The sequence below is a fragment of the Mugil cephalus genome, chromosome 22 (assembly GCF_022458985.1).
Source record: "Mugil cephalus isolate CIBA_MC_2020 chromosome 22, CIBA_Mcephalus_1.1, whole genome shotgun sequence".
Lineage (NCBI taxonomy): Eukaryota > Metazoa > Chordata > Actinopteri > Mugiliformes > Mugilidae > Mugil > Mugil cephalus.
The window spans coordinates 5,677,967-5,704,307 of NC_061791.1; the positions used below are offsets into that span (position 1 = coordinate 5,677,967).

The 26,341-nt window shown below is 42.5% G+C and overlaps 1 protein-coding gene across 1 annotated transcript in view; it reads left to right on the forward strand.

Moving 5' to 3' along the window:
• si:dkey-97m3.1 (fatty acyl-CoA reductase 1) overlaps window positions 1-26,128 on the forward strand; it is a 43,194-nt gene extending 17,066 nt beyond the window's left edge. Inside the window, exons 3-12 of the mRNA XM_047574955.1 lie at window positions 9,849-10,024; window positions 14,292-14,471; window positions 16,274-16,451; window positions 18,251-18,295; window positions 18,398-18,516; window positions 19,413-19,480; window positions 21,470-21,641; window positions 21,732-21,861; window positions 21,986-22,113; window positions 23,278-26,128. Coding sequence (XP_047430911.1) covers window positions 9,849-10,024; window positions 14,292-14,471; window positions 16,274-16,451; window positions 18,251-18,295; window positions 18,398-18,516; window positions 19,413-19,480; window positions 21,470-21,641; window positions 21,732-21,861; window positions 21,986-22,113; window positions 23,278-23,440 — 1,359 coding nt within the window. The 3' untranslated portion in view covers window positions 23,441-26,128. The remainder of the gene's footprint in view (window positions 1-9,848; window positions 10,025-14,291; window positions 14,472-16,273; window positions 16,452-18,250; window positions 18,296-18,397; window positions 18,517-19,412; window positions 19,481-21,469; window positions 21,642-21,731; window positions 21,862-21,985; window positions 22,114-23,277) is intronic.
• The last annotated feature ends 213 nt before the right edge of the window (window positions 26,129-26,341 follow it).

The window sequence follows — 26,341 nt, forward strand, 5'->3', positions numbered from 1 at the left end:
CGACTCATGAATGAAATGAGGAGAAACCAATCAACCCAACGTGAATCAGTTTTGCCAGTTGTTAAAAGTTTAAATTTTTGAATTGTGCCATCGATGTAGTATTTGTTTTGTACTGCCGTTTGCTCCATTTCTCCTTCAACCATTTTCCATTGGATTTGGGATCGCTCTAATAGCGTCCGCTGTCAGGTCACCGTTTGACACTGCGCCGAGCTCGGGCTCGCTCGCTCTCGGCGCGCATTCACAAGTGATGTCATTAAATTTCCATGGTCGAGCCTCGAGTGCTAATTAGTATTCATGCGGGTCCTTGGGTCGGCATTGTTCTGCTCAGAATCGGGATAATTCATGAAGGAGAAGTGTGGTTTTGTCTCTCAAGTAGCCTCTTCTCTCCTCTTATCCCTCAAGTCCAACCAGTGTCTTTCTTACCTTACCACCTGTTGCTAGGTAACAATCAAGACATCTGTCCCATGGTGCTTTTTTCTTCTTCTTTTTTTTTTCTTCTTATCCAAAGAATGCAATCAGGGGAGCTGCCCCGAGCAGGAAAAGGACAAACCGATAGGAATCTCATTGTCTCCGTGCATCTCCGCTGCTCTGACTTTGACATTTATGCGCCGTAGCGGAGGCTACTTTGATGCGGTGGAAATGTTTTGATGGTTGGTGTCTCTGCCACGGAGCCAGGCACTGAAAGGCATGTCAGGCACTTGATAAGTAGGCCTCTGGGTACACAAGGCCTTTCTGCCGCTCTGCAGCATGCTTTTCCTGCCTCGGAGAGAACTGTAGGGGATGTGCTGGGATGCCGGCCGGAGAGGAGAGGTGGGAGGTGGAATGCTTTGAGTTGGACTCGGGCGTCTCGTGGAATTTGGTCTCGACGTCCGGTTTTTGACTTTGTGTTAGGACTTCATGATGTTGTTCAATGATCGGTGTGACAGCTGGAACACAGATGGCTCAAAGTGACTTTTGTGGTTAATGTCTAATTAGGATTTTCCAGGGGGAAGAGTTGTTTAGAGCTGAAACCATAAGTTGACTTTCCTATAATCAGGAAATAATCAATTTGACTGAACTTTTTCTTTTATAATAAATTGAGTCAAAAAAAATGCCAGACATCTGTTGGTTCCAGCTTTTCTATTATTATTATTATTTTGAACATTTCAAAAGCTCAAACTAAAGTAGTCCTGATTTCACTTTTGATTATAAGGTCCGAAAATTGGATGTTGCTTCTCTGCTACTTGTTGGATGAATTTCAGCTTTAGACGAGAAGAGGCAAGAAGTCACCTTGGCGTCAATGACGATGATGAATGGTGGTGATGAAAATAAGTACCGTTGAGAGTCTGATTTCTCTGTCCCAGCAGATGCTTTCTACAGTACGCTGGCTCCTCACACGACAATATCAGGTTTAAACAAATCCTCTCTCAATTTGCATTACTAACCTACTGCCACACCTTGCCAGCTGGTCGGTTTGACCAAGTGTCCTCGCACCGTATTTGTTCAGATATGTTGTTTTAATTGGGGAGCAGAGCCGGGCAAAGTTGTTTATTGAAGATGTTGTGTTAGTTGCCTGTTAGTCGCTTAGTTCCCCGTTGGTCGATTCTAATTTTGTCCTTTTTCCTCCTTGGATCTCTTGATTGACGTCATGGTGTCAACTCGCCTTAGCAAGTTCATCATCTGCCCCGAAAACAAAGAAAGGTGGTAATTATCGTGTTTAACCTTAGTCTGAATCTAAAGAAATGAGGTAATATATCACATTTATAAAGAGTAGAAAGCTTAGTGTCTAGACAGAAATACCTGAAATACCAGCGCTGGATTCTATCTACGTCATCGACTGAAAGGAATAGAAGTCACACCTGTGTCTACAGAGACTTGAAATTTTAAGATTTGCTTGTGAATGGGGCTTGTTGAAATTGCCAATGCCATATAGATAACATCACAAAGATAACACCATGATGCCAACCACTCGCCACACTGCCAAAAGGACACCATCTACTGTACATCTCCACAAAGTGCAGATATTTATCATTTAGTCAGTACAAGGCTTCCAAAGACGTGTACAATCATGCTGAAAGAAAGTTATTGATGCAAATGTTGGTAATGAATAGATCAGCAATTTAAACATGCACGAACACTAAAGGCGTGTTCCACCAGGAAGAGCTTTACAGCAAGAAAGTACTGTCCACAACTTAGGTTTCCAACAAAACCCAGATTGAGCAGCTGCATCTTTTCATTAGAAATCTTGCTAATTGAAATATGTCCACATGTGAGGAAGATCCAAAACATGACATAAGCTCCGGCCTGAAAGCTGATTGGATTTAAAAAGTACGACGACAGAAGAACTGCGCCAAACCAAAACCATATGCAAGATATGAATCTGGAAAAATAAAAATGGAACCAATGGCAACATTGGTTTTAGTTTGAAATAAAATCGTTTTACAACTGAAATATCTCTAAATTAATTGATACTGAACCAAATCAGGGAATAACCTGTGAATAAGAACTGAAGTGATCCAGGAAATTGGTAGCGATACCCTGTTGTTGACTGCATTTGAAATGGAAAGTGTTGAATGCACTAAGCATGGTGATCAACTTTCTGGCAATGGGCAATGAATCGTATGTACGAGCACGGTTGCGATTACTGTAAAACCCAAAAGACCCCCTTGTCACTATACTCACAGAGGATGTTTTCATACCAACACACACACTCCGTATTGAGGTTTTCGTCTCTTTGCCCGTTATCCCACTCCGATCTAATATGACTACTTTGTCGTATTGATTTCCTCTTGTTTTGCGTCCACAGCCAGGTGATCTCTCAAGCTGTAAATATTCAGGATTTATTGATTCCCGCCCGGCGCTGACAGGCGGCTCTGTTTCCACTTGCGGCGCTTGTGAAATTCTAGCCTGAATTGTTTGCTCTTGCTCTTTCCTAACAGTTTCCCAGTATTTGTTCCGAACATAAGCTAAATCCTACAGTTTGTGTGTGTGTGCTTGTGCAGGGAAGTGTGTCTAAGGCGTGTCGAGCCCTGTTAAAACAGAAACGCGGGGATGAGCGTGAGCAGGGCGACTCGGGGCATTTGCCGAGTTGAGTCCTGCTCAGACATCGGTAGGGGGAGGTTGTAGCTGCGGGTCCGGTTCATTGCAGGGCTTTTTGCTCATCCGTGGTTCTTTGGCATGCGATGCAGCGAGCTGCGACGACCAATAATCTTACAACTCCTCCCCAGAGATGGGGGGCAAATGGGAGCCGATGATTTTTGCATATAATTAGGCCACAAATTAACTTCTGTTTATGAAACAAATTAGCCCATTAAATCTTTCCGGTGCAGTCGTCAGAGCTGTGCAGATGGAGTGAAGTCTCTGCGCTCAGTCGGGTTCCCTGTCTCCACGTGCATATGGTTTGACAGATATGTGTGGATGGAGGCCGTGTGTGATGTGATGTAATGGTTTTTATCGAGTTAAAGTGCCCAGTGTCATCGCACATCAGAGTTAAAAGACTCGGAGACATCAGAGGCGTCTTTACGGCATCAAAGCAGGGTTTTGGTGCCTTTCTATCCACCAATTATCCCTTTGTAGAAAGAAGTTGGTTATTCTGGGTGTTAAATTATACAGAATCTGTGCTACACCTATATGAAAGATGTTTGATTTGTAGTATTAACTCTATGGCAGTCCTAAGAAGGAAACTGTTGGGTCTAACAGACCTTTTCGAGCTTGTTTTTGCCTTTTGATACCAAGGTTGTTAAATCAAACTCACAACGACAAACTGCGCTTTCAGCTTTGGTTTCCTCAAGATGAATGAAACCCTCTTTATTGTGTAGAAGAAACTGGTCTCGGAGAGGGTCGGTCTCGTCAAGATTACCACTTGAAGCAGCTCATCTTCGAAAAAATGGATGGAAATGGTTTTATTGGTGACTACCTGACTAGGTAGTGTGTTGCTTTGTGGTTGCTGGGGAATAAGATCACATTTCAATGCAATTCATGTATAGTTTCAGGTTTCATATCCAGATGGTTTGGTTTTAGCGTTTTCTCACCCACTATACAGTAGGGGTCGGATAAAATTTGGACTTCCTCCACCACCACTTTTATTATTTTTGACTCAGTTTGTCCAGTGAGTTATCACTGTGGACTTGGGAAGCTGGTGTTAAAATGATGGGTGTGTAGCCAGTACAAGTACAAAGACCTTTGCTATTACTTGTAGTGTAAAATAACAACACTGATGTTGCAGATTCAGTGTCATGTCACTCTCACCACTTGACGTGCCACTTTCTGTTGGTTTTCACATTAAAGGTAAACAGGAAGGCAGAGGTTTGAAGCCTTTTATCATAAAACCCACTGAAAGGATGCCTCTGCATTCCCATGGCGTCTACTGAGAGAAAAAAGGGCCTGCAGCTCACATTATAGTTGGCCTTCTTTCTGCCGTTCGTTTGCTCTTGAAGAGCAATAAAATTCTCCTTGGCTCAGCATGAGGTCATTGTCCCGAAAGACTGGAATGCAGAATACCCAGAAACTCATCTGCCGTCACTGTAAACTTAATTATTTTGCTCGTATTGATCTTTCCAATTGAGTTGTGTACAGTGAGAGCTGAGAGCCAGACATGAGAAAACCCTCCGTTTCCATTACTTTGCTTTAATGAGCCGTTCCCTGCGATCCGTGATCAGTCCTCCAAGGTCTTTAAGAAGCTGCGGGTTTCAGAGTTGTTGGACCTGAATAAAGAGAGCAGTTGCCGTTTCTTTTAAGTGGGCCGGTCGTGAAATATAACCCCAGTTTAAGGTGGTATTTACTGTAAGATAAACCACAACCCTTTTCCTCCTACATCTATCAAGCTTTCTGTCCGAGGAAACCTGTGCGCATAAGAAAGACTCGTCCTTTTAAAAGACAATTAGCATCAAACTGATGTTTCTGAAACGATGGCTCTGACTCTGGCTGTCAGGGGTTTGAAATGTGTAGCAATAGAGGACAGTTGAATGTGTTTTTATGCCACTGGGAGGCAGGGACGGGGATTGATTGAAGACAGAGTGAAGAAGACTGGAGCTTTTCCTCCTTAATACGCTGACAGCCCAGAGGGTAAGTCATGTCTGTCCTTCTTCACAGCCTCCCAGGAGAGTCCTGGGCTTAGCATTTCATCCTTGGTGTGCCGTCTTGTCAGCTCAGCAGACAGAAGAGCCGACCTCACCAGCGTGTGAGAAATAATGACGCTTGGCTGCAGCCGCCGCCTCATTGAGAAACTTTTGTGCTAATGCTGACGGTTGATTGTGCTGCAGGAGTTTTGGTTATTGTGATATTTTTTCAGGAAAACACCCTCTATTGTCAGTAATTCCTTCTCACATTCTGTTATTTCGCAAAATTAGACGCTGCATGCAAGGAAACCTGCGAGGAAAGGAGGTCAGCGCTGAGGGTGTCGTCGTTAATTGCTTCTCTCTGACACACTTTGGCAAACCTTCCCGTGCTATTGTAAATTTTCCGGCCTGTTCATCTCTAATTGGTGCCACTCGGTAAAGAAATGTGCAGACGGGCGCTGCACGTCAGGACAGATAGTAGTGAGGGAAGAGTTGCTGTAATGGAGGGAGTGGTGCCCATTTCTGCACCGTTAACTCTTGGAGATGTTAAACCTGTTGAAAGTGAGAAAAGTTCAGATGCAGGGAGTTTTCTGAGCCTCGTGAGCGTCCGGCACCGGCCTGTCAAAGAGGCTGCACCTCAAGTATGAAGAGCGTGGCCGTCATTAGCTCTGCTTCACACTCTATTGTCACCGTAAAATCCTCCGACAATGCCGAAACACTTTCCTCACAGGTTTCTCACGGCTTCTTTTTTTATTTATTTATTTATATTTTATCGCTCTTCCCCTTTCCCAGTTTTCCCCTCTCCTCAAAGTTTGAGATCTATGCAAAAAGGGGCCCGTGAAAAGAGTGGAGCCCCGGCTGAAGGGCAGTTAGCGAGGAGCGAGGCGGCTTAAATGGCATCTCGGGTTGCCGGGGCTGAAAGGAAAGTGCCATTAGTGTTGGGTTTCTGTGAAAGCCCACAGAGCGGCGGCTTCGAGTGCTGCTGATGCAAGATTTACCGCCTTCAAGGTCTTTAAAAATGACCGAGGAAGGACAAACGGCGACAGCTCGCACCTCTACGGGTTAAACTCAAGGAAAGTCACTTTTTAGTTGACCTCCGTCGCTCTTGGTTTGAAACATCTGGTTCATATAATCCTTAGATATTGACCTTTTCCTACAAATCTTGCTGCAGTTTTGGTCTTCAAATCTAAATTATTGTGGATATACGACAAACCTGAATTGCTATTCATGCAGACTCTGTACCCATCTCTCTGCTTTGGTCCAGGAAAGGCTGTGGTTGTTGTGGCGGTTTTGTGCCCCTCTCAGTGTGTCGCAAACTGGCTGACTATTGTCTTCCTGTACAAGGCAGTTTGCTCACTGATGCCTGTGGGCCGGAGAAAGCTGCAGTGGGTAAATGCGAGCGGTGGAAGGCTGGCACAAGACCGCCTGTCATCCAAAGAGCCATTTACGAACCAACGCCTCGGTCCCACAATGCCGCGTCTCTGCCCGCGCCCGTAACAAAGAGCCCTCTGAAGCCCACGTAGGGCGGACTCGTTCACCCTTTTGACCCCGGTGCACTCCGTTTTTTTTTTTTTTCTGTCTTTTTCGCTGCGTCCTGACAGATGGTGCCACAGTTTTGGTGTGAGCCACTGTATCTTTGTGGATGGTGTAGTAGTAAATGAGGATTGGGTTTCAGTGCGTTACAGCAGATTTGCACACCTCACCGATGAGTGAAGTGAGCAGCTGGGAGAAAAATGAGAAGCCTCTGGCTCCGGGGCTGCACGTGTATTAGTGTAACTTTCACTTTTGCAAGGCAAACTTTACAAGTTTAGTTTGGAACAATGATGTTTGACTGTATGTGAGTGTATATGACAAAACAGGGTTAAAATTACATATTTAAGCTACTCATTTCACAGTGAAGTATGTCAGACACAGTAAATAAAAGATGTACCTCATATTCTCTCCTTAATACAGAGCACTTGAGTTGTTTGACATAAAAATGAATTGTATTTTGTGGGACTGCCAGATTCTCCTGATACTGGAGTGTATGAAGTCATCACGTCACCGTGAGAAGTTCCTCAGGAGATTTTAAAAGCATGCGGTGTGTCGTGGCTCAGATTTCCTGTGAAATATCTTTTCTCATTGACGAGGCTCCTCAAGTCTATTCCTGGTGTTCGACTCCGGCCTCGGACCTCGTGGACGTCTACAAAGCGATGTGTCTACTCCGCGTGCGCGCCGTCCTTCCCGTCCCAGGCCGCGCTCTTATCGGAAACCTGAAAGTCATCTTGATAAGTCGCCACATAACTTTTGTTTACAATTGTTTTGAGGTCTCTTCACACTTAGCTCGCAGATAAAGTGGCGGTACCTCTTGCCAAAATCTGGGTTGGTTTGTTTTGGTTGCTAGGCTACACACCTCGGAGAGGAAGTTGAACCGAGGTCGGCGCATGACATCAGCGGCTCCGTGAGTCACACAGTCGAGAGTTTGTGCAGAATCTGAGAGGGAAATTTTTGGTGAGAAAGCTGCACACTGAGCTCTCTTCTCCGTCCCCTGTTACTGCCAGCTGTTGGTGCAGAGCAGAGGGAGGAAAAATAATTTTTGTATTACATAATAATAACAGTGCCTCACTGTAACAGCCCCCCCCTCCTCCCCCAGTTAGAAATGACTCTGGGTTATGACACTACAATACTGTACATGAAGACTTGTGCCTAATATGGGCAGCGTGGTGTGCAGCGTTTGGAGAGGAGCAGAGTGGCATTAGGAAGCGGAGAATTGATGAGGACGCAGACCGTGAATATAAACAGCTGTTTGAAGCTCTTTAATTCAACATCTGTCCTCTTCAGTGAAACAGCTCCGCTTAGTAGGACGCTCACAGCGGCAATTTCATAACTCATTTCGATGCCAATCCTTTCTCTCCTCCGTTCTCCTCCTCGTGTCATCCCGTTTCACTATCAATCCGTAAAATATCTTTCATGCCGCTCCTCGCGACTCCTGGAAGGATCTGAAGAATCTTTGTGGCGTAGCCCGGTTCTGCGGCTTCGGAATAGCATCTCCTGACGCGACAGAGGCTTCGGGACACAGTTCTGCAGGGATCTCGGGCGCAGGGCTCGTCTCTCTGCAGCCTGGCAGGCAGCGAAAAGCTGTTTGAGACGCGAGCTGGTAAATCTAGACCAGAGTTCACATAATCCCCCTCCATGTTGGAATGTCGTCCCTCCGTTAGCAAACAGCCGTGTAAACAGGTGGAGTCGAACCGGCCAGGCTTTGTGTCGGGTCACACGTGTTTTTTGTCACTAGAGGGACAAATGCTGAGTCTCGTACTGTTACACAGAGGTCAGAGGGTTTGCATGTGGAGCAAGTGTTATGTATACAGCAGGAAATGCGTTTCTTTTCTTCGATAAAGCGATTACTTTTCCGGCCTGACTCACTGACCTGTTTACATTGACGCATTTATCAGGAAACACTCCTCATTCTGACACATTGCACAGAAAAAATAAAACCACACTTCTTTTCAGCCACATGTCAAAGTTCCTCAACAGGGCGGGATGTGACCGTGATATGAGATTCACACGGTTTCATAAAGCAGCTACTGGATCATGATCTTCGTGACCTCATTAGGGACGTTGTGGCAACCGTCACACAGTTTGAGCTAATGCAAAAATGATTGATTAATTAATTAATGATCCTGAAAATCTGCTTTTATTTAGATCCATTTCAACTCTATAAAGCAATGTTTTCCAGACTAAGGATCCCAAACTGATGGAGAGATTAAGTAGGGACCTACCTACTGTATGTGTCCAGCATTAAACTCGACCTAATCTTATAAATATACATTATTATTATTATTATTATTATTATTATCGACTTTTGCGTTCGATATTAAGTGATTCAAATAATACACAGGTTCAAATATTATTTTTTTATTATTATTATTATTATTCAGTAGTTGACTGATGGGAGCTAGCAGGACTGTTAGCTTCTCTTCTGCTAATATTGCAGCGTGTGTTTGGGATTTCACCTGGGGAAAATTGCGGGGGAACCTGTCAGAGTCAGTGTTGGATATGTGGCCTCTGGATTGGCTCAGCAGCATTAGGGGCGGGGCCTATTGTGTAGGGGAGGCTTAGATTGATGGGTCTAGCATGGCGCTCTGTTAATGTGTATTGAAAGAAATTTCAAAATATATATATGTATATAAAATGTTTAATCAACCAAAGATTTTGCGGCCTCCCTGCAGTACCTCTGCGGACCCACTAGGGAACACGAACCCCCTGTTGATGACCTATTAATAAAGTATTGTGTGTGAAGGGGCTGCACCTAATTCTGTAATCTAACCATATATATCAATTGTGTTTGTCCAGATAATAATTTACCTTAATCTATTACACTGAGAATTGTTATAAATGCATGTGACCACATCATAAAGGCAGCATCTGCCTTTATGAATTTTTAATTATAAATTTCCTCCATATTTAACTCGCTGCCAGTGTGGGTGTCCGTCCGTCTCTTACTCTTGTCTGACCTGTCCTGTGTTATCTATGTTTACTGTTCGTGTTCTCGTGTAATCAAAACATGAATTATTCCGATAAGAAAAGAAAATCTGCATAATCTCTTCAGGCATGTGTCTCCGTTCATTATCAGCAAAGTGACACATTTGTTTTTTGCTTACATCAGATCTGAATTCCTTGCCACGCTTTCTTAGAATCAGCTGTCAAGTCGGTTTTAAGAGTTGCACCCTCCAGCTCTGGCTCGGTTTAACGCTCCTGTTTGATATATTAAATGTTAACTGATGAACTGGCTTAATTTAAACCTCTTTCTCTGTGCGTTTCGCTTTCTGGCAGCTTTTCGACCGAGTGAGGGAGGACAACCCCGACTTCCACCAGAAGATCATCGGCATCAGCAGCGAGCTGACGCAGCCCGGCCTCGCCATCAGCCCCGAGGACGTGGAGAAGCTCGCCGCCTGCATCAACATCGTCTTCCACTGCGCCGCCACCATCCGCTTCGACGAGCCGCTCAAGTGAGGATTTCACGCATGAACACGAACACACTTTGTAGGCACGATCTCCTCTCTGTGACGCTGCTGCTGCTGCTGCTGCTTTAATGCCATTCATTACAGTTCACAATGAATTCTGTGGAGCTTTTAGCATTCAGCTCAACCACATACTTCACCACAGGCGTACCCAAGCTGTCTTAATTTTGCGTAAGGTAAACTTGTAGCCGGAACTTTTTATTGTGAAAGCAGGAGACGATGAGGATGTGAAGAAATGAACCGTTAAGGTCATCTCCAGTGCAGTGTCAGACTCTCTTTGTTCAGGTAGACACCGTTAACGCAAATATTAAATCGGGACACGCTGAATTTGATGCAATGATGAGTCATGCAGAGGTTTAAACGTCTCCGTCGAACCAGTTCTATTATCCTAATGAATTTGTCATAATTGTTTTAAGCGACATTAGATAATGTTGGCCAGACAGTTTGTGGAAAATAGTCATATGGTTCCTAGATCTAGATTTATATATATACGGTGTAAAAAATATCCACCACATAAAATAAGCCTTTTAAAAGTAGCTCTGAAACTATGAGTTTGTAATAAACATCTGAAGGTGGAAAATATGTTCATCAGGAAATAGTATATGAAAGAATTCTACCCCACCCTGCTGGTTGCACAACCTGTTTCTTTCTTTTTTTTTTTTATGTAAGTCTGTGAGTACACCTTTAGGAATGCAACAACAGACAAAAGAATCAAGTTGTTTTCATCTTTTGAGTCTGATTAAACAAAATAGAGTCAAAAGAATAGGAACTATAATCTGAACCCTGTTAACACCAGATCACGTCGCCTAGTAAGTCGCTGATTGAGGAGTCATCCTGCACGAGGGGGCGTGTACTTATAATTTATCCAATAGGGATTGATACTGAAGGTCATAGCCAAGCCCAGTCTTTTGTAGTTATTCTCTTAGGTCTTCCATAAACCAAAACATCGTGTTCCTCTTGCGTCAACGATGCCAAAAAAAACAAACGAAAAAAAAACAAGACAGTTCTACCCTCTTACTTAGCTTTGACAGTCACAATTCGCACATGTGATCTAGAAAAATACAAGGAAGATAAGAAAACTCCCAAGGAATCCCCAGGGGAGGAAATTTCCTTTATTTATCCAGATCAGTCGATACTGAAAATGCAAAAATCCAGCACCAGACATCCCCAACTTCAGGGGACAGGTCATCCAAAAGGGGGACCTGTCCCCTGGATAAAGCTGTCCCCAATTTTAGCTTTTTATGAATGAGAAAAAAAAATCTTGCACGCAGACTACAGTTATTACGGTAGCCGGCCGCACTGCTATTGACATTACAGACATAGCAGTTTATTTTTTTTTCTCCCCCCTAGAATAAGATTGTTAACCGGCTTTCCAAATATGTGGCGTTACTATAGATCGCTCGTGTCCCGCTGTGGTGCCGGATGACATTTAAAGCTCTCTGAAAGTGGGTGTTTACGGAGTCTGGTTAGTTTGAGTGACGGCGCAGTTAGGACGAAGCTGCAGCGCCGCTCTCCAAACAGATTTATATTGATCTGTTGCTGCTTTCACGGCTCTCTCCGTCCTGCTGCGGCTTTCCTGTCTCGGCCTGTGTTTACCTTCCAGCCTCTTTTCCTTTTCCAGCCCTCTTCGGCTGGCTCTTCTGCGTTCCTCTCTCATCCCGGAGTCGTTTCTGTCTGGCGCTGGCTGCCTTATAAGCAGCGCCGAGGCATAAATCAGCGCTGAATGTTTTGAGACCTGGTCCAGAGCTTTTCGTGGGGCTGACGTCTCGGCTGGTGTTTATCCCCCGACAAGTCTTTATCCACACTTAAAGGATCACTACTGTTTATTCAAGCTCGGGTAATATTTTCGGTGGTTTTTGGCGCCCGCTGTTATCAGTAGTAACAACACTGCACTTGCTAAAATAAGCACTGAGATTTGTGGCTGAAGGAACGAGTGGAGCGGGAAACATGAGCAGATAGAAACTTCATGCATTTATAATTTGCCTGTTTGATAGTGACGATTCCAGTAATTGTTATATTGCTGAAACGTTCTGGGAAAAAATAGTAATAATAGTTTATAATAGATAGATGAATAAATCTAGGCCAGAGATTGTTATTGTTACTTCTTCTTAAATTCAGTCTAATCATTAAATGGATATTAACTTTGATTATTACTGAGAAGTATTCAGTTGATTCGGGTAATTAATTTTAATCTCAGATAGTTTGAAGAATAATCAAAAGAACAACAAGTCGTATCAACTTTATAATCAGTCTGAAGTTTTGTGACTTTAAGACTTTGTTGTATTGTTCCCAGATCTGCATAATCGCCCTAGAATATAGCAACAAAGACGGCCTTAACTACAAAGTCTTAATTAATAATAATAATCTTGTCCTTTTAGTCTCTTTGATTAGCTGTTACTTTGTGTTTTCGGATCAGAGCTACACTAGCCGCTAGTTGTTTCATCTGACCCATCGCAGCAGAGACAGATGGGTAGTGAGTCAGCTGCAGGAAGGAGCCCAGTGGTGCGTCCATCTTTTCCTGACTGTCCTGCTGGCGTGACGCCCTGCATATGGTTCCAGAGGGTGGCAGCGAGAAGAGGACACTCCCACGCACACATAGCTTTTTATTTTTTTATTTTTTTCTGTCACAAATTCACCTAATGAGCACCGCCCGCTCTTATCTGGAGATTCCATCTATCTTTGAAGAATCTGGTTAAACAGACCGTCTGTGTTTTGTCTTGTCGCCTCTGGCAAAACTGACTCTGTACGGAGTCTTGGCAGGTTTACCCAGAGGGAACTACGGGCACTGGCCTCAGAAAGTGGAGGTGTAACGTTCCTGTCTTTTTTATTTAATAGTAGGACTTTGTTCTTCAATCATTATACAATATTTATCACCTTAGTGACTAATATTTCTGTCCAAATAAGGGGAAAAATGATGTGCTTCTCTCTTGCTGCTTCTTTTTGTGTTTGTTTTGTTTTTTTGTTGTTGTATAAATATTCATCAATTAATTATTTAGGCATTGCATTAGTTTTTTTTTTCAATTTCTAGTGATTATTAGTTGATTATATCATTGGGATTTGTACTGAAAACATTTGTTTAATTATTGGATCCATTATTTTTTCTTTCCATTAGTTCAAAAACAAGATTTTTCTGTTTTTGGAGGACTAAATTGTATTTGTATCCCTTGGCAAATACTAACACAATTAATTATTTCATAAATTAATCCAAAAAAATACAGTTCCTCAAACGGCCACTAGAAGTCGGCTCCAAAGGTTCGGGGGAGCCGGACTGCCCTGCCCTGCTTGGGGCACGATCAAGGTTGTCTCTGGACTGAGTTTGATTGCTAATTTTGCTGGTACTTGTACTAGTGACAATAAAAGGATCATATATCATATCATATCATATCAAATGTGAGTTAGTCCCCATAGATCTCCATGTAAATCTTTAAGTAAACATGTTAACAGCCTGATACAAAAAATTTTTATGTTATCTAACTCACTTTAAACTGTTTAAATTATATTTAAAAAAAAGAGAAACTACCAGGAGTTACCACGCTGAGCTTTAAAGTCTCTCATCAGGGATCCTATGGGTGACGTAACAGAGGGATCATCCATCTTTATCCACGCTCTGTGGGTTGGATGCACCGATACCTGCTCATGTATATCTGGCAGAGTGGTCCTATGAGTCATTTTTATAGATGAAAATCACACGCTTGCGTCAGACGTTTGATGAATGAACCGCGCGCTACGCTGAGGGCTAAAGCTGACGAAGACTAACGCTCACCTCTTCGAGAACAGACGTGTAAAAATGAACTCGTACACTGGAGTGATTCACCGTGCAGCTCTATTCTCTGTATCCCGCCGGAGCCAGAATAGACGCTGTTCATGGCTGGAAGAGTGGAAGTGTAAGCCGACAACGGTGTTCAGTGAAAACGATGAAATGAACACAATGGGGACACAATGTTTTTTTTTTTTTTTTTTTTTTGCCTTCTTATTCATTCCTGTCTCCTCTCCCTCCTCTCGCTGTGTGATTTCATGTCTCACCAAACTGTCGTTTCTGCAAATTCTCATCCGAACGAAAGAGTCGGTAGTCAGCAAACAGAGACATTAGCGCTGTAGCAAAATACCCGTCGCTGCCTTTTCCTTCACGCGCTTAATCTTTAGTGCACACACTCGAACTTTTGCCTCCCACACGCTGACTCGTTTGCACAACCTTTCCTCCCACTCGCGCGCCCAGAAGACACACACGGTATCATCTCCCTCTTCTCTCCCGCAGGCACGCCCTGCAGCTGAACGTGATCGCCACGCAGCAGCTCCTCAGCCTGGCCCAGCAGATGCACCACCTCGAGGCCTTCATTCACATCTCCACCGCCTATGCAAACTGCAACCGCAAGTACATCGACGAGGTCATCTACCCGCCGCCCGTCGAGCCCAAGAAGCTCATCGAGTCCCTCGAGTGAGTGGATAAAAGGCTGAATGGGGGAGAATAAAATTTGGTCTCAGCTATAAAAAATATGTTCGTACGAGATTTATAAATAGCTTGTGAATGATATATTTTACATAGCTGTCTGTTCTAAACCGTGTGTGCTTATTTATTGAGTAAAATTATTAAAGAACATGACGCCATAGGACGTCAACCTCAACGTGCAGTTCCTCAAACGGCCACTTGAGGCTGACTCCAAAAGTGAGTCAGTTCCCCCATTGACCTCCATGTTAAAATGTGCAAATTTACAGAAAATAAAGACATTTTACAACCTGGTAAAGATAGAGTTTGACCTTTGTAGCTGACTTCCTCTTCCTGGCAACATGTATTGGTGTCCCCTGTTATATCAAGGTCTATAGTTAAAATTACGGGTGTGGCTGCTTTGCGTAAAAGATGGATGTTTGCTCAGGTCGCGCGCGCTGTTTGCCTCTGCGTTAGTCGGCTCCACCTCGCAACGACCGGAACCACCAAAATAAACTACATAACCTCTTTGCCTATTTTTGAATTGGAGTCAGGTGGAGTGAGGCACTGGCATGATCTCGACAAAAACCAAAATAAATTCAGTATTCACACTCACACTGTCCAGTTCATCTGAGAAAAGTTCAAACGATCACGATAAGCTGAACGCTCCGTGTGTGTTTTGGTCATTTGGATTTTCCGTTCAGAAAACGATAAAAAAAAAAAGTGATTTGATTTTCATTTTAAAATTCGGAAATTTAAGATATTTGTTTTCATCAGAAATGTCATGTTCTGCTTCTAAAGGTAAAATCGTTACAAGACAGAAACAAAAAAACACTTTGTTTTTTTACATATGGTGCCACCGGAAGTTGTCGTTTTCAAAGTAAGAGCACGCATGAGGACGGCGCTATGTAACAGAACTTGATGGACACGGATCAGCACGTTGTTTTTCGAAACAATAAAATAGTGTCTCGGGGAAGACGACGTGACTTCAGGAAACACTATTTCAGCTAAAAACTTTTTTTTTTTTTTTTTTAAAAAAAGACTATAATCAAGGCTACTAGCTACTAGCTAACATTACGTCCTCATACGTGCCGGTTGCAAAATATGAAAAAACCGGCGCTTTTTGTCTTTGTCTTGTGACGATTTTATTTTTATTAACAGAAAATGAAAAGTTTTTAAAGTTTTGTACATCCATTCTCTACCCCGAAGAAGAGCGTTGAATTTTAATTTTTGAATTTCAAAAAGAAAATCAAATTATCAAATCGGCCATTTTTCTGTTGTTGTTTTTTTTTATGTCTGAACGAAAATCCAGTGACCAAAACATACACAGAGCCTGAACTTCAGTCACCAGGTTACATTTCATTCAGCCGAACCCACATCCAGCTGAACTTGGCAAATAGTCACATCCATCTACTTGGGTTGAGCAATTGACAGGATGAAAGAAGGAATGTGGAGTGAAAAGACTTTTCCAGTGCTTCATCTATATTCGCACCTGTGCACACAACTGGACACAGAAAATAGACGTCATTGTTCAACTTTGCCTTTGATAAGACTGAAAAAGTTGGGCAACACAGGAACACCTGTCCATCTGAAAGGAGGTCGGCTGATCAGCAACAGCATTTTAGATAACATTTAATTTTATAGTTGTATTTAGAAGTTTCTGCTGAACACGCAGCCTCTTTTTTATAGGCCGAAACACGAGTGTTGACATTGTAAGACTTTGAATTAAATCAGGTTGCGTAATCGCCTGCTTCTTTGTGGGTTAAAAGCGCATTTTTCATTCCTCTGACTCAGCTCTTGCTTCCTACCTGCAGGTGGATGGATGACGGCATCGTGCGGGACATCACGCCGCGGCTCATCAACGACAGGCCCAACACGTACACCTACACCAAAGCCCTGGCCGAGTACGTGGTGCAGCAGGAGCAAGACAAGCTCAACATTGGCATCATCAGACCCTCCATAGTTGGAGCCAGCTGGCAGGAGCCTTTCCCCGTAAGTCCGCTCTGTAAACATTCCTCTGAATGCATCTCCATGTACATACCTGAGTGTATGTTGCTCGTTTTAAATGTTAATCAATGCGTTTGACATTCATGAAGAACGACCCAGTCGTGACTTCTAGGTGATAACATGTCCTCCTGTGACACTAAAACAAATGGAAATAGGATATTGATTGATGTAATCCTGCACTGGTCAGTAATACCCCCCACAGAGGCTTTTAATTTAAGTGGCCCGGGATTAAAGCAAATTGGTTAATATCTGAGGTGAAGACCTGCGTTTTCTTAAATCAACATTCTGGGATCAGAGAGGGTGAAGACGCGGTGAACTTAAGTCACATATCGCAGCTTCTAAATGTTGCTGCTTTATAATTAATGTAAAACCAGGTGTTTTCAGAAAGAGGAAATGCAGAAAAATCAACCCATGTCGTGGTCTCGCTCAGCCTAGCTTAGCCTAGCCTAGCCTAGCCTAGCCTAGCGCATCATGTCTCATTGTTCTGCTGACTTGACACATAAATGAAACCATCGATAACATTAATTTGGTTATGCATTTCTTTGTATTAGAAGATCTATCAATCAGTTTGAGAGTGATGTCAGGTTTCAGTTCTCTTCATCCAGCTTCCTAAATGTAAGGATTTGTTCATTTTCTCCATTTTATTTGATACCAATGTGTATTGCTGCGACAGAATATTTTCATCATTCATTCAATGCTTGTTATATTTGGTCTATGAAATGCTTGGTCTGACGTTTCCGACAACAGGTCGTGAACCCGCTTTGGAAAATAGTCATTTTTCACTGCAAATCCAAACTGTGCATCTTGATCAATGTCCTCCAACGGCCGAGTTGGCAGAGCAAAGGACTGTAGAGGGGGAAAAACCAAAAGCATAAAACCAGTTCGAGACATTTACAGCTATTTTTGGAATCTTGGCTTTTATTTTGAGCTTTGTCACTGAGATGTAGAGTTTAAAAGCTTAAACTGTAAATTCCAGGTAACCAAAAAAGGCCCCGACGATGCTCCACGAAATTGAAATGGCAACACAGGAAAGTCCTTGTTTATGCGCGTTCAGGAAATGTAGCCTAGTGTTTTGCGCGCTGGGAATGTGACGGCAGTTCCTGGCTCCGCGCTCGGGCTGCACTTGTAAGCTCGGCCTGGCAGCGACTCTTCAAAAGGCCTCGCTCACACTTGGCCATGCAATCGCCTTGGCAGCCCGTGCCAGTAGGCGCTGTGAGGCGAGGGGCGGGGGGGTGAGGGATGGGAGTGAGGGATGAGGAGGGGGGGGGGTTATTTGTGTTTGCGTGGTGTGTTTACAACCGCAATATGCATCGACGATTTGTGACTCTGTGTCTTTAGAAATCATCCGATTAACCAATGCAGGAAAAACAAAGGCGCTTCTTTGTCTTTAATCTGGCTCCAAGCCGTTGACAGCCGTTCTAAAAAAAAAAATAAAAAAACACCTCTGGCTCCAGTGCTTTGCTGCTGCCGCTGCTGCTCCTTCTTCTTCTCTGCACCTTATCTGCGCCGTATTATTAGACCGGGGATCAGCCTCGGCCTTGACCGCATAATGAGCCTGTAGTCCAGCACATTAGGAGCTGCAGCAGTCTATTACCAGTGGTTTCATCCATTTTTAATGACGCCTAATTGAAGTCGACAATTTTCCCCCTAGTCCCCGTCGCCACCACCACCTCCTCTTCAGGAAGTGACCTGAACAGCTGATTCAGCTTCACGCCACCACATGTGTGTTACTGTGTGATCTACGAGTTGACGCCAGCAGCTTTCTGTGTTCTCTCTCTCCGCAGGGTTGGATCGATAACTTCAACGGGCCGAGCGGCGTCTTTATAGCTGTAAGTTTAATAAAAAAATGGATAAATGTGAAATGACCCTTGAATATTAAAGCTCTTGAACGCAAAGGCACGCTTTTGGAATTCACGTTGTCTCGTAATCAGGCCGGAAAGGGCATCCTGCGCACCATGAGAGCCAACAACGATGCAGTGGCTGATCTGATCCCTGTGGACGTGGTCATCAACCTGACCCTGACCGCGGGCTGGTACACTGCAGTGCACAAGTGAGTGAACAGACCCGGAGCTCTGCTGGTTCTCACATGTTTCTTTATTACAGAGTAAATGAGCTGATTGTAGACGAACTGATGTCATCCTTCATTTCTTTTAGCTTTATTTTCCTGTCTTTATTTACATATTTACTTCCTGTGTGATCACTAATGTTTTACATGTTTATAAAAGTATTATTCCTTCATCACTCTGAACACACTGAAAAGAAGATGATGTATATGCCGCGACACCTTCCTAAATTTAGACGTGTGAATAAACTTCTTCCTTTCTTACTTCCCTTTACTCTTAAAATAAAAGTATTTATTCTTTGCAGGATTGTGCATACTTCCTGATATTCTCAGCCCTTATTAGACAAATTGGAGCCCGACTGAAACCGTCTCCTAACATGAGTGCCGTCGGAAAGTATTTATAATCTTCGCGGCTAAATATAGAGTATTATTCACACGTTCTTGTTGTTTATTCTATCTTTAGTTTGCAGCGAATTTAAATAAAGTATCTGGAGGGAGACTAAACTGATTTTATTACAGCACAGAAAAACAACAGGAAGAGTATGAAATACATGTGTAGTTCAACTATTTTTTGCATCAGGGCAAAGCTTTTTCTTTTTTTTTTTTTTTTTTCTTCAAATAGTCTTTACTCACTGCTTCTCTCAAGTCTTACTGGGTCAGATTTTCCGAACTGGAAACAATGCGGGGGAAGATTTTGAGGAAGCCACTCCCTTTAAAATAAAACAGGCTGCCAAGAAATCCCCTAAAAAGACATTTACCCTCTTTCTAAGTATAAAAGTAATCCAAATACACTCACAGGTTTAAATTTCACATCGGTGTCATTGTCTAGATAATTAAGACGTGTCCATATTTTCATCATGACCTTCATGTCTCCCACCTCGCAGACCTAAAACAGCCATGGTCTACAACTGCACAACCGGCGGCATCAACCCGTTCCACTGGGGAGAGATCGGTAGGTAAACGCCACGTGTGGCCTTATGTATCTGCCGGATACTTGCAGTGTCTGCATGCGCTGGCATCCCGCACCACTGTCGCCTCTGTTTGCTTTCATCATCATAAATTAATACTCCAGCGTTGTGACATAATGTCTGCGACGTGGATGTCGGTGGAGAGACTCTGCCACCTGCTGGACAGAAGTAGGAGATGGAATTAGTGGAGACTGTATGACTTGCTTTAATGTACTGTTCACGTGTTATGTCTGAACAAATGTGCTACTTTCTTAAAACATCAACCATGTTTGCCGTTTCCTATGACACAGGTTTGTGAGGTGACCTGTTCGTATCGGCTCTTTGTCATTTTATTGCAGCGTTCAGTGTTTTCAATTTAATTCAACTGATTCAACAGACCATTTCATATGGTTTTAGTGTGATAAGATCATAATAACGACAAATAAGCTTTTACGTAAAAAAAAAAACGATCGATGCATTAATCTTTTGATTAATTAATCTTAATTTTAATCTTTTGATTAATGCATTATTGATTTGTCTGTAAATTGTTTGAAAATAATGAAAATGTCCCGACAAGAGACGAAAACCTAAAGAAAATCAATGCAGCTTGATACACGAGTAATAAATTTACTTTTATTTTCTTGACTGATTGATTCGTGTGTAAGAAATGGAGGAAAAATGCAAAATTTTACTTATTAAACGTGATTAAATTGATTCATAAATCCCCAACATACAAGATTAATGCATCTCTGCTTAAAGCCCAAATCCATCACGCCTCTCCTCTTATATGATGCGTCTGACTGGAGATGATATGAGTGTATGAGCTGTAGAGCTTAGGGTCGTCCTGATTTGAGGTCATGACAGAAGCGGTGGGATTGCGTGTGAAGAGTTTAACAAAAATAAAAAATAAAAAAACTCATTGTTTCCCTCCCGGTGGTTACGGATGTCCGGCTGGCAGAAAGTCAAAGGAGCCACAGATTAGCAAAGCATGCTCCCTTCACCAGGGAAATTGCTACCAGATGGCTCGTGGCAGGATTAAGCCTCGTCGCTGCGACTCGCCGCTATGACGGACACAACTAGTCTCACGTTAGAGGACGAGGGATGGAAAGGAAGCTAATTTAAACATCTTCCTGAATTGTGGGTAGTGTTACAGTCCCAGACCTCGTAGCGAGCCAGAGGAGAGTGTTCACAGACAGAAGGACTGAACAGAAGCAGCCAAACCACAGCTGGCTGTCAGCTCAGATCTGGTCATCTCGGCCCCTGCAACAACCACACATCTGTTGCCATGGAAACAACCCCTGAAAGGCACTAGTTTGTGGTGCTGTGTGTGTGTGTGTGTGTGATGTCATAGTAGTCACATGGCCACTGCTGGATTCTAGGAGGAGGAGAAGAAGTGAGGGATGGTTGACTGTGCTGCCCAGTGGGAGAAGCCATCGAGTGGCTGATATTAGCTTGTGTGTGTTGTGTGGTGTGTAAATTTATTTTACTTTGATGTTATTATTATAGAAGTTATATTACATAGTATATCAAAATTTAAAGTATATTATATATATATGTATATATATATATAAAAACCACAATCTTTGTGCGTCTACCCCGTTTGACTGTTTCATGTTTAGTGAGAAGCCTGGTTCATGTACATGAGGTTTCAAAGGATTTGCAGCGGCGGCAGTCCCACTTTTTAGTCCCACCATCACGGAGCTTAGCATAGGATTATCTGAGAAATAAATACCTCAAATCATGTTGATTCTACACAACTTTTTTTTTTTTTTTTTCCAATTGTCTGCATATGAAATTAAACCTTAGTGCTGCGTGATTTATCCAAAGATCGTAGCTAATAAAAAAAGTGTTTTCTTTGTGTTTAAATTGAGATATCATACCAAATATGTAGTATATTTTTATTAAAATGGTAAAAAAAAAGAGTCTTCTACAAACCTGAAACGCCTTAAATTTAGTTAAATATCTTTGTCTAATTAAACCATGTGAATTCGCAGAGCATCATGTGATGTCGTCCTTCAAGAGGAACCCGTTGGAGCAGGCTTTCCGCCGGCCCAACGCCAACATCACCTCCAACTACCTGATCAACCAGTACTGGATCCTGGTCAGCCACAAGTTCCCTGCCCTCCTCTACGACTTCTTCCTGCGTCTCTCTGGACAGAAGCCCCAGTAAGACCTGCACATATCTGTCTTAACATAAAAAATAAAAAAGAGACGTAAGAAAAGCGCCTTAAATCTGCGCCTCTCTGTCGATTGTAGGATGATGCGCATCTTCAATCGTCTGCACAAGGCCATCAGCCTGCTGGAGTATTTCAGTAGCCAGGACTGGGAGTGGAACTCCGAGAACCAAAGTATGCTGATGAGCCAGCTCACACCGGAGGACAGGAAGGTGAGAAGTAAAACCGAGTATTAGTTTCTAAGAGAGCGAAAAAACACCTGATATAAAAAAGGAGCCTCTAGTGAGATTTCCCCAAGTCTCTTTTACTCTCAACATCCTCCAACGTCTCTTGCAGACATTTAACTTTGACGTCCGCCAGCTGAACTGGCCCGAGTACATCGAGAATTACTGCATTGGCACCAAGAAGTACGTCCTGAACGAGGACATGTCCGACATTCCTGCTGCCAGGCAGCACCTGAGGAAGTAAGTCCACCAGCAGATTATCATTTATACCGGCAAAATCATTTTTATGGAACAGCTTCTGAGTTGTAATGTTTTGGGTTTAGCACTTAACTTCTAAGACTTAACCCTTTAAGACCTGAACATCCACCTTCCCGTTGCGGTATTTGCATTACCGTAACTCAACGATGGACAAAATTCAAAGTGTGACTGGACACTGGGAAGTTCCTCTTTCTGGGGGAAAAAAAAAAGGTGCCATTACGGTAATTACGACGCACCGCTGCTGTTGGCTGCAGGTTGGGGAGCCCCAGGAAGAGAGAGTTGTTTGGAGGAATTTGTTGGTGCAGTTAGTTATACTCTTGTGATGTCACGTGATCTTCCAGACAAAAGCACAACTTCCCAGTGTTCAGCCACACTTTGAATTTTGTCAATAGGTCAAACCACTGTGAGTTACGGTAATTTAAAAAACGAGAGGTTTAAATCCTGAACGTATCGCTGGTGATCAGTTAAAGGGTTAAAATTCACATTATTATTGTATTTAATGTAACTTTGAATGGATTTTTGTAAATATTCTAAAGTTCTTATTCTCATAGGAGCCATAAAATGAATACAGGTTTGCATAAATATCAATATTTAGTTATTTTAACAGGAGAAAAACAATAGATTTTGACTTTTCCTGAATTTACTTGACGTTACCTCTAAGTTTCCATCTGTCTAACTGGACACAGATGGCGGCAGATTTGACTGTAAGAACTACTACTAAAATAACCCAAAGCATCTAAAGCAGGGGTGTCAAACATAAGGCCCGGGGGCCAAAACAGGCCCGCCAGAGGGTCCAATCTGGCCCGTGGGATGAATTTGCAAAAATTACACTGAAGAAATTAGCTGAAAATTTTTGACAAAATAAGAAATTTCACAGTTGTTCATTACATGTAGCTGCACTTTTTTGCACTAAAGCAAAGGGAAACATTTGGAGTTGTCGTTATTTACCAGGTAATAAGCTATTGGGTAACAGGCCCGGCCCCCTTGGGGTCAAATCGGGCTGTATGTGGCCCCTGAACTAAAATGAGTTTGACGGCCCTGATCTAAAGGATTAACCAGATCGTATTAATTAGCCACCTTGTGTTGTGTCGCTGTACGTGTTTAAACTCGGCGCCTCTTCCTTCGTTCTCATCCACCTTTTTCCAGACTGAGGAACATCCGCTACACCTTCAACACGCTGCTGGTCGTCTTCATCTGGAGGGTGTTCATCGCCCGCTCCCAGATGGCCAGAAACATCTGGTACTTTGTGGTCAGCCTCTGTTTCAAGTTCCTCTCCTACTTCCGCGCGTCCAGCACCTTAACCAACTGAGTCTTCCTCACCGCCTCAAGCAGGAGACGGCAGCCCTCTCCTTTAGCCGTCAGCAGGAAAGAAAGAAGAAAAAATAATAATAATAATAATCATCTGAGACTCTTGACGTCCACTCTTTCTTCACGTGGACCAGCGGGGCTGTCGACAGGTGGGGGCTGCAGTTGGGAGAAGCACTCAAAAGGGAAAATAAGAGGTCTACTAGCCATGAATTATTTGTTTAGTTTGGAAAATCCATCACGAGTACCAACACTGTTCAGTCACCAAACCACGTCCGGAGAAAAAAAAAAAAAAAAAAAACGTGTTGTCATTCATTTTGTACCTACTGTTTTCCTCTCTCAAAGTGGCCAATTATATATGCAACAATAAGCCTTTCGTGTGACTTCCATCTTTTCTTTTCCGCCCTCTCGAATCATTGCCTTGCCTTGTGATTAATTTTTTTCATACTTGAAATACGGCAGTGCGTCAGTGGAGGACAATTTCTACAGGATTATTTTTTGTTTTGTACTGTGGGGTGGGCTGCGCGGTGGTGGAGCTCCAGATCCTCCTCTTTAATACGCAGGTGATTTGGATATCTGTGTGTCTTGCATTGCGTGTTAATCTACTGCCTTTTTAAGATCACACTGAAAAGAAAAGAGAAACTCTCGCCACCGATTACCGAGGCTAAAATCTGACTTTACAAGACGGCCGTACGACTACTTACAGATCTGCCATCTTTTCCTGCTGTTGTCACTTATCTACGTCGGTGTGTCTTTGAACCTCTTTGTTTTTGAATGCTCATCCACTTTTCTGCCTGTTTGTACAGCAGTTTGTACTGAAACTAAGTTTACTACTTTTACATCTTTATACTTGCGTCAAAGGCTAATCCAGTTCTATGTGGTAGACCTTGGCAGAGTAGTATATACATTATATATGTATAGATATATAAATATAAATAAGAGTACATCGGAGTGAAGTTTATTTGTAAAGCCCAGTCCGTCTTGTACAATGTTCCCCAACTGTTCTTAACCAAGCTTTCTAAGAGGAACTACGGCGCGTTGAAGGAAAGTTACCTCCAGCAGCTGGGAAAAAACACATGGATATTGTAATAGAAATGCAAAATGAAGGATTAATACATCTTATACTTATGGAGAAAATTTAAAAGTAGACTATTGGTTATGAGATAACTTTTTAATACATCAGACAGATTTTTTTTATTTTTAATTTTTTTTTCATCTGGGATCTTAGATAAACTGGTGGTTAAATCAGTTCATCTAACCACCCAGATGAGGAAAAAATAAAATATTTGTCCGATACATTAAAAAAAATTAAATCCAGATGGTCTTCCTCCAGCCACCTTCATCGAAAACAAAACTGAAGAAATGGGTTTATTTTTATAATCATGTTTAAGAGTTTTTCTAACAAGGTCCAGCAGCAATTAATCAAACGCCACTGAGGAAATTAATGGAGAAACTGATGGTTAACATTGTGGATTTATTAATACATGAGAGGGAAAAAACAAATGGGGTTTGTGTAGAAGTGTATAGAAGAAGTTAATGGGTACAACGGGTGGATTATGAGAAAGACGCATATATGTGAAAGTGAAGGCTCTACTGTATGAGGAGTTCTTGAGGCCGGCCTTAAGATAATAAATGGTTTGTTGCAGCTAGCAAGAATTCAAAGCTACTACAGAGAAGCTGGATTCATGTTTTATTTACAAGTAAATCGACTGTTTGAATTGCCCAGCCTTTGACTGCCAGTAAAACCGTAGATTGCAATATACATATATATATATATATAGAGAGAGAGAGAGTTGAGTCTCATCTGCATATGAGCGTTTGTTCACCGCCTTTGCTGCAAACAATCCTATGCAGAAGGAAAAATAGTGGACCAAGGACAGAGCCATGAGGAACTCCGCACCTCGCAAACTGTAGAAATCAGTGAATTGGTTTAAAAAGTCCAAACCTCAAACGCAGTTCTACTTTAGGGACTTGGTTAAGATCCTGACATTACATCCCTGATAACCCTGGTTTTGGAAGACGTGTAAATAGAAGAACTTACACAATATTCTTATAGACTACCAAAAAAAACAAAAAAACAACAACAACCACTTGTATTTGACTGTTGATTTTGTTTGCTTGAGTGTCTTTACAGGACAACAGAGCTTCCCACAGAGTTTACCAAAAGTATTAAGTGTGACAGGTGAGTCTGGTTTGTAACTAAACAAATGAGGAAAAACTGTGTACAGTGTTTGTATATGTTGCGAGGCTTTGACTCTTGGCAGAAAAATGCATAACAGCGACGAGCCTGCGTGGAGGGGAGGACACAAAAAGGGATAAAACTAAATAAATGTTTATGCAAAGTCCCATGTCTGGTGTAACCATGGAAACGCGTTGCGTACAAATGGCGGGTAATAATGAACCAAACAAGGCCTGCATGAAAGAGCTACAGGGCTACTTTTAATGGTGTCGTCCATGTGTCCGTTTGACATCGAATCGCCGTCTTTTTGGGTGTTTGCCGACCAAATGCAAAAGCGCTGCTGGTTTCTGGAGCAGCTGCTACTGTATCGTCACAAAAGACGGCGTAGCGCATAACCAATGACTACATCTTAATTCTTCTGTGGGTGTCCTTTTGCGAAATTGTTCACTGCTCTGACCACACTTAAACGTCTGCTTGGCAAAACTGAAATAAACCAGAGGAGAAAAAGTGCAATTGTGCTTAACTTTCCTTCTACCTTTTAATGTTTTCGAGTTTGTGGAGAAGACAACAATGAGGCCACCTCACTCGATAAAAATGTTTCTTCTTTTAATCCAAGAGATCTAATACACAAATTTATAATAAAAAAAAACTGTATCACAACCACTTTTTTCATATTTTAATCAGTTTTGCAAAGCTCCTGTAACTATGATGACACTAAAACAAAGG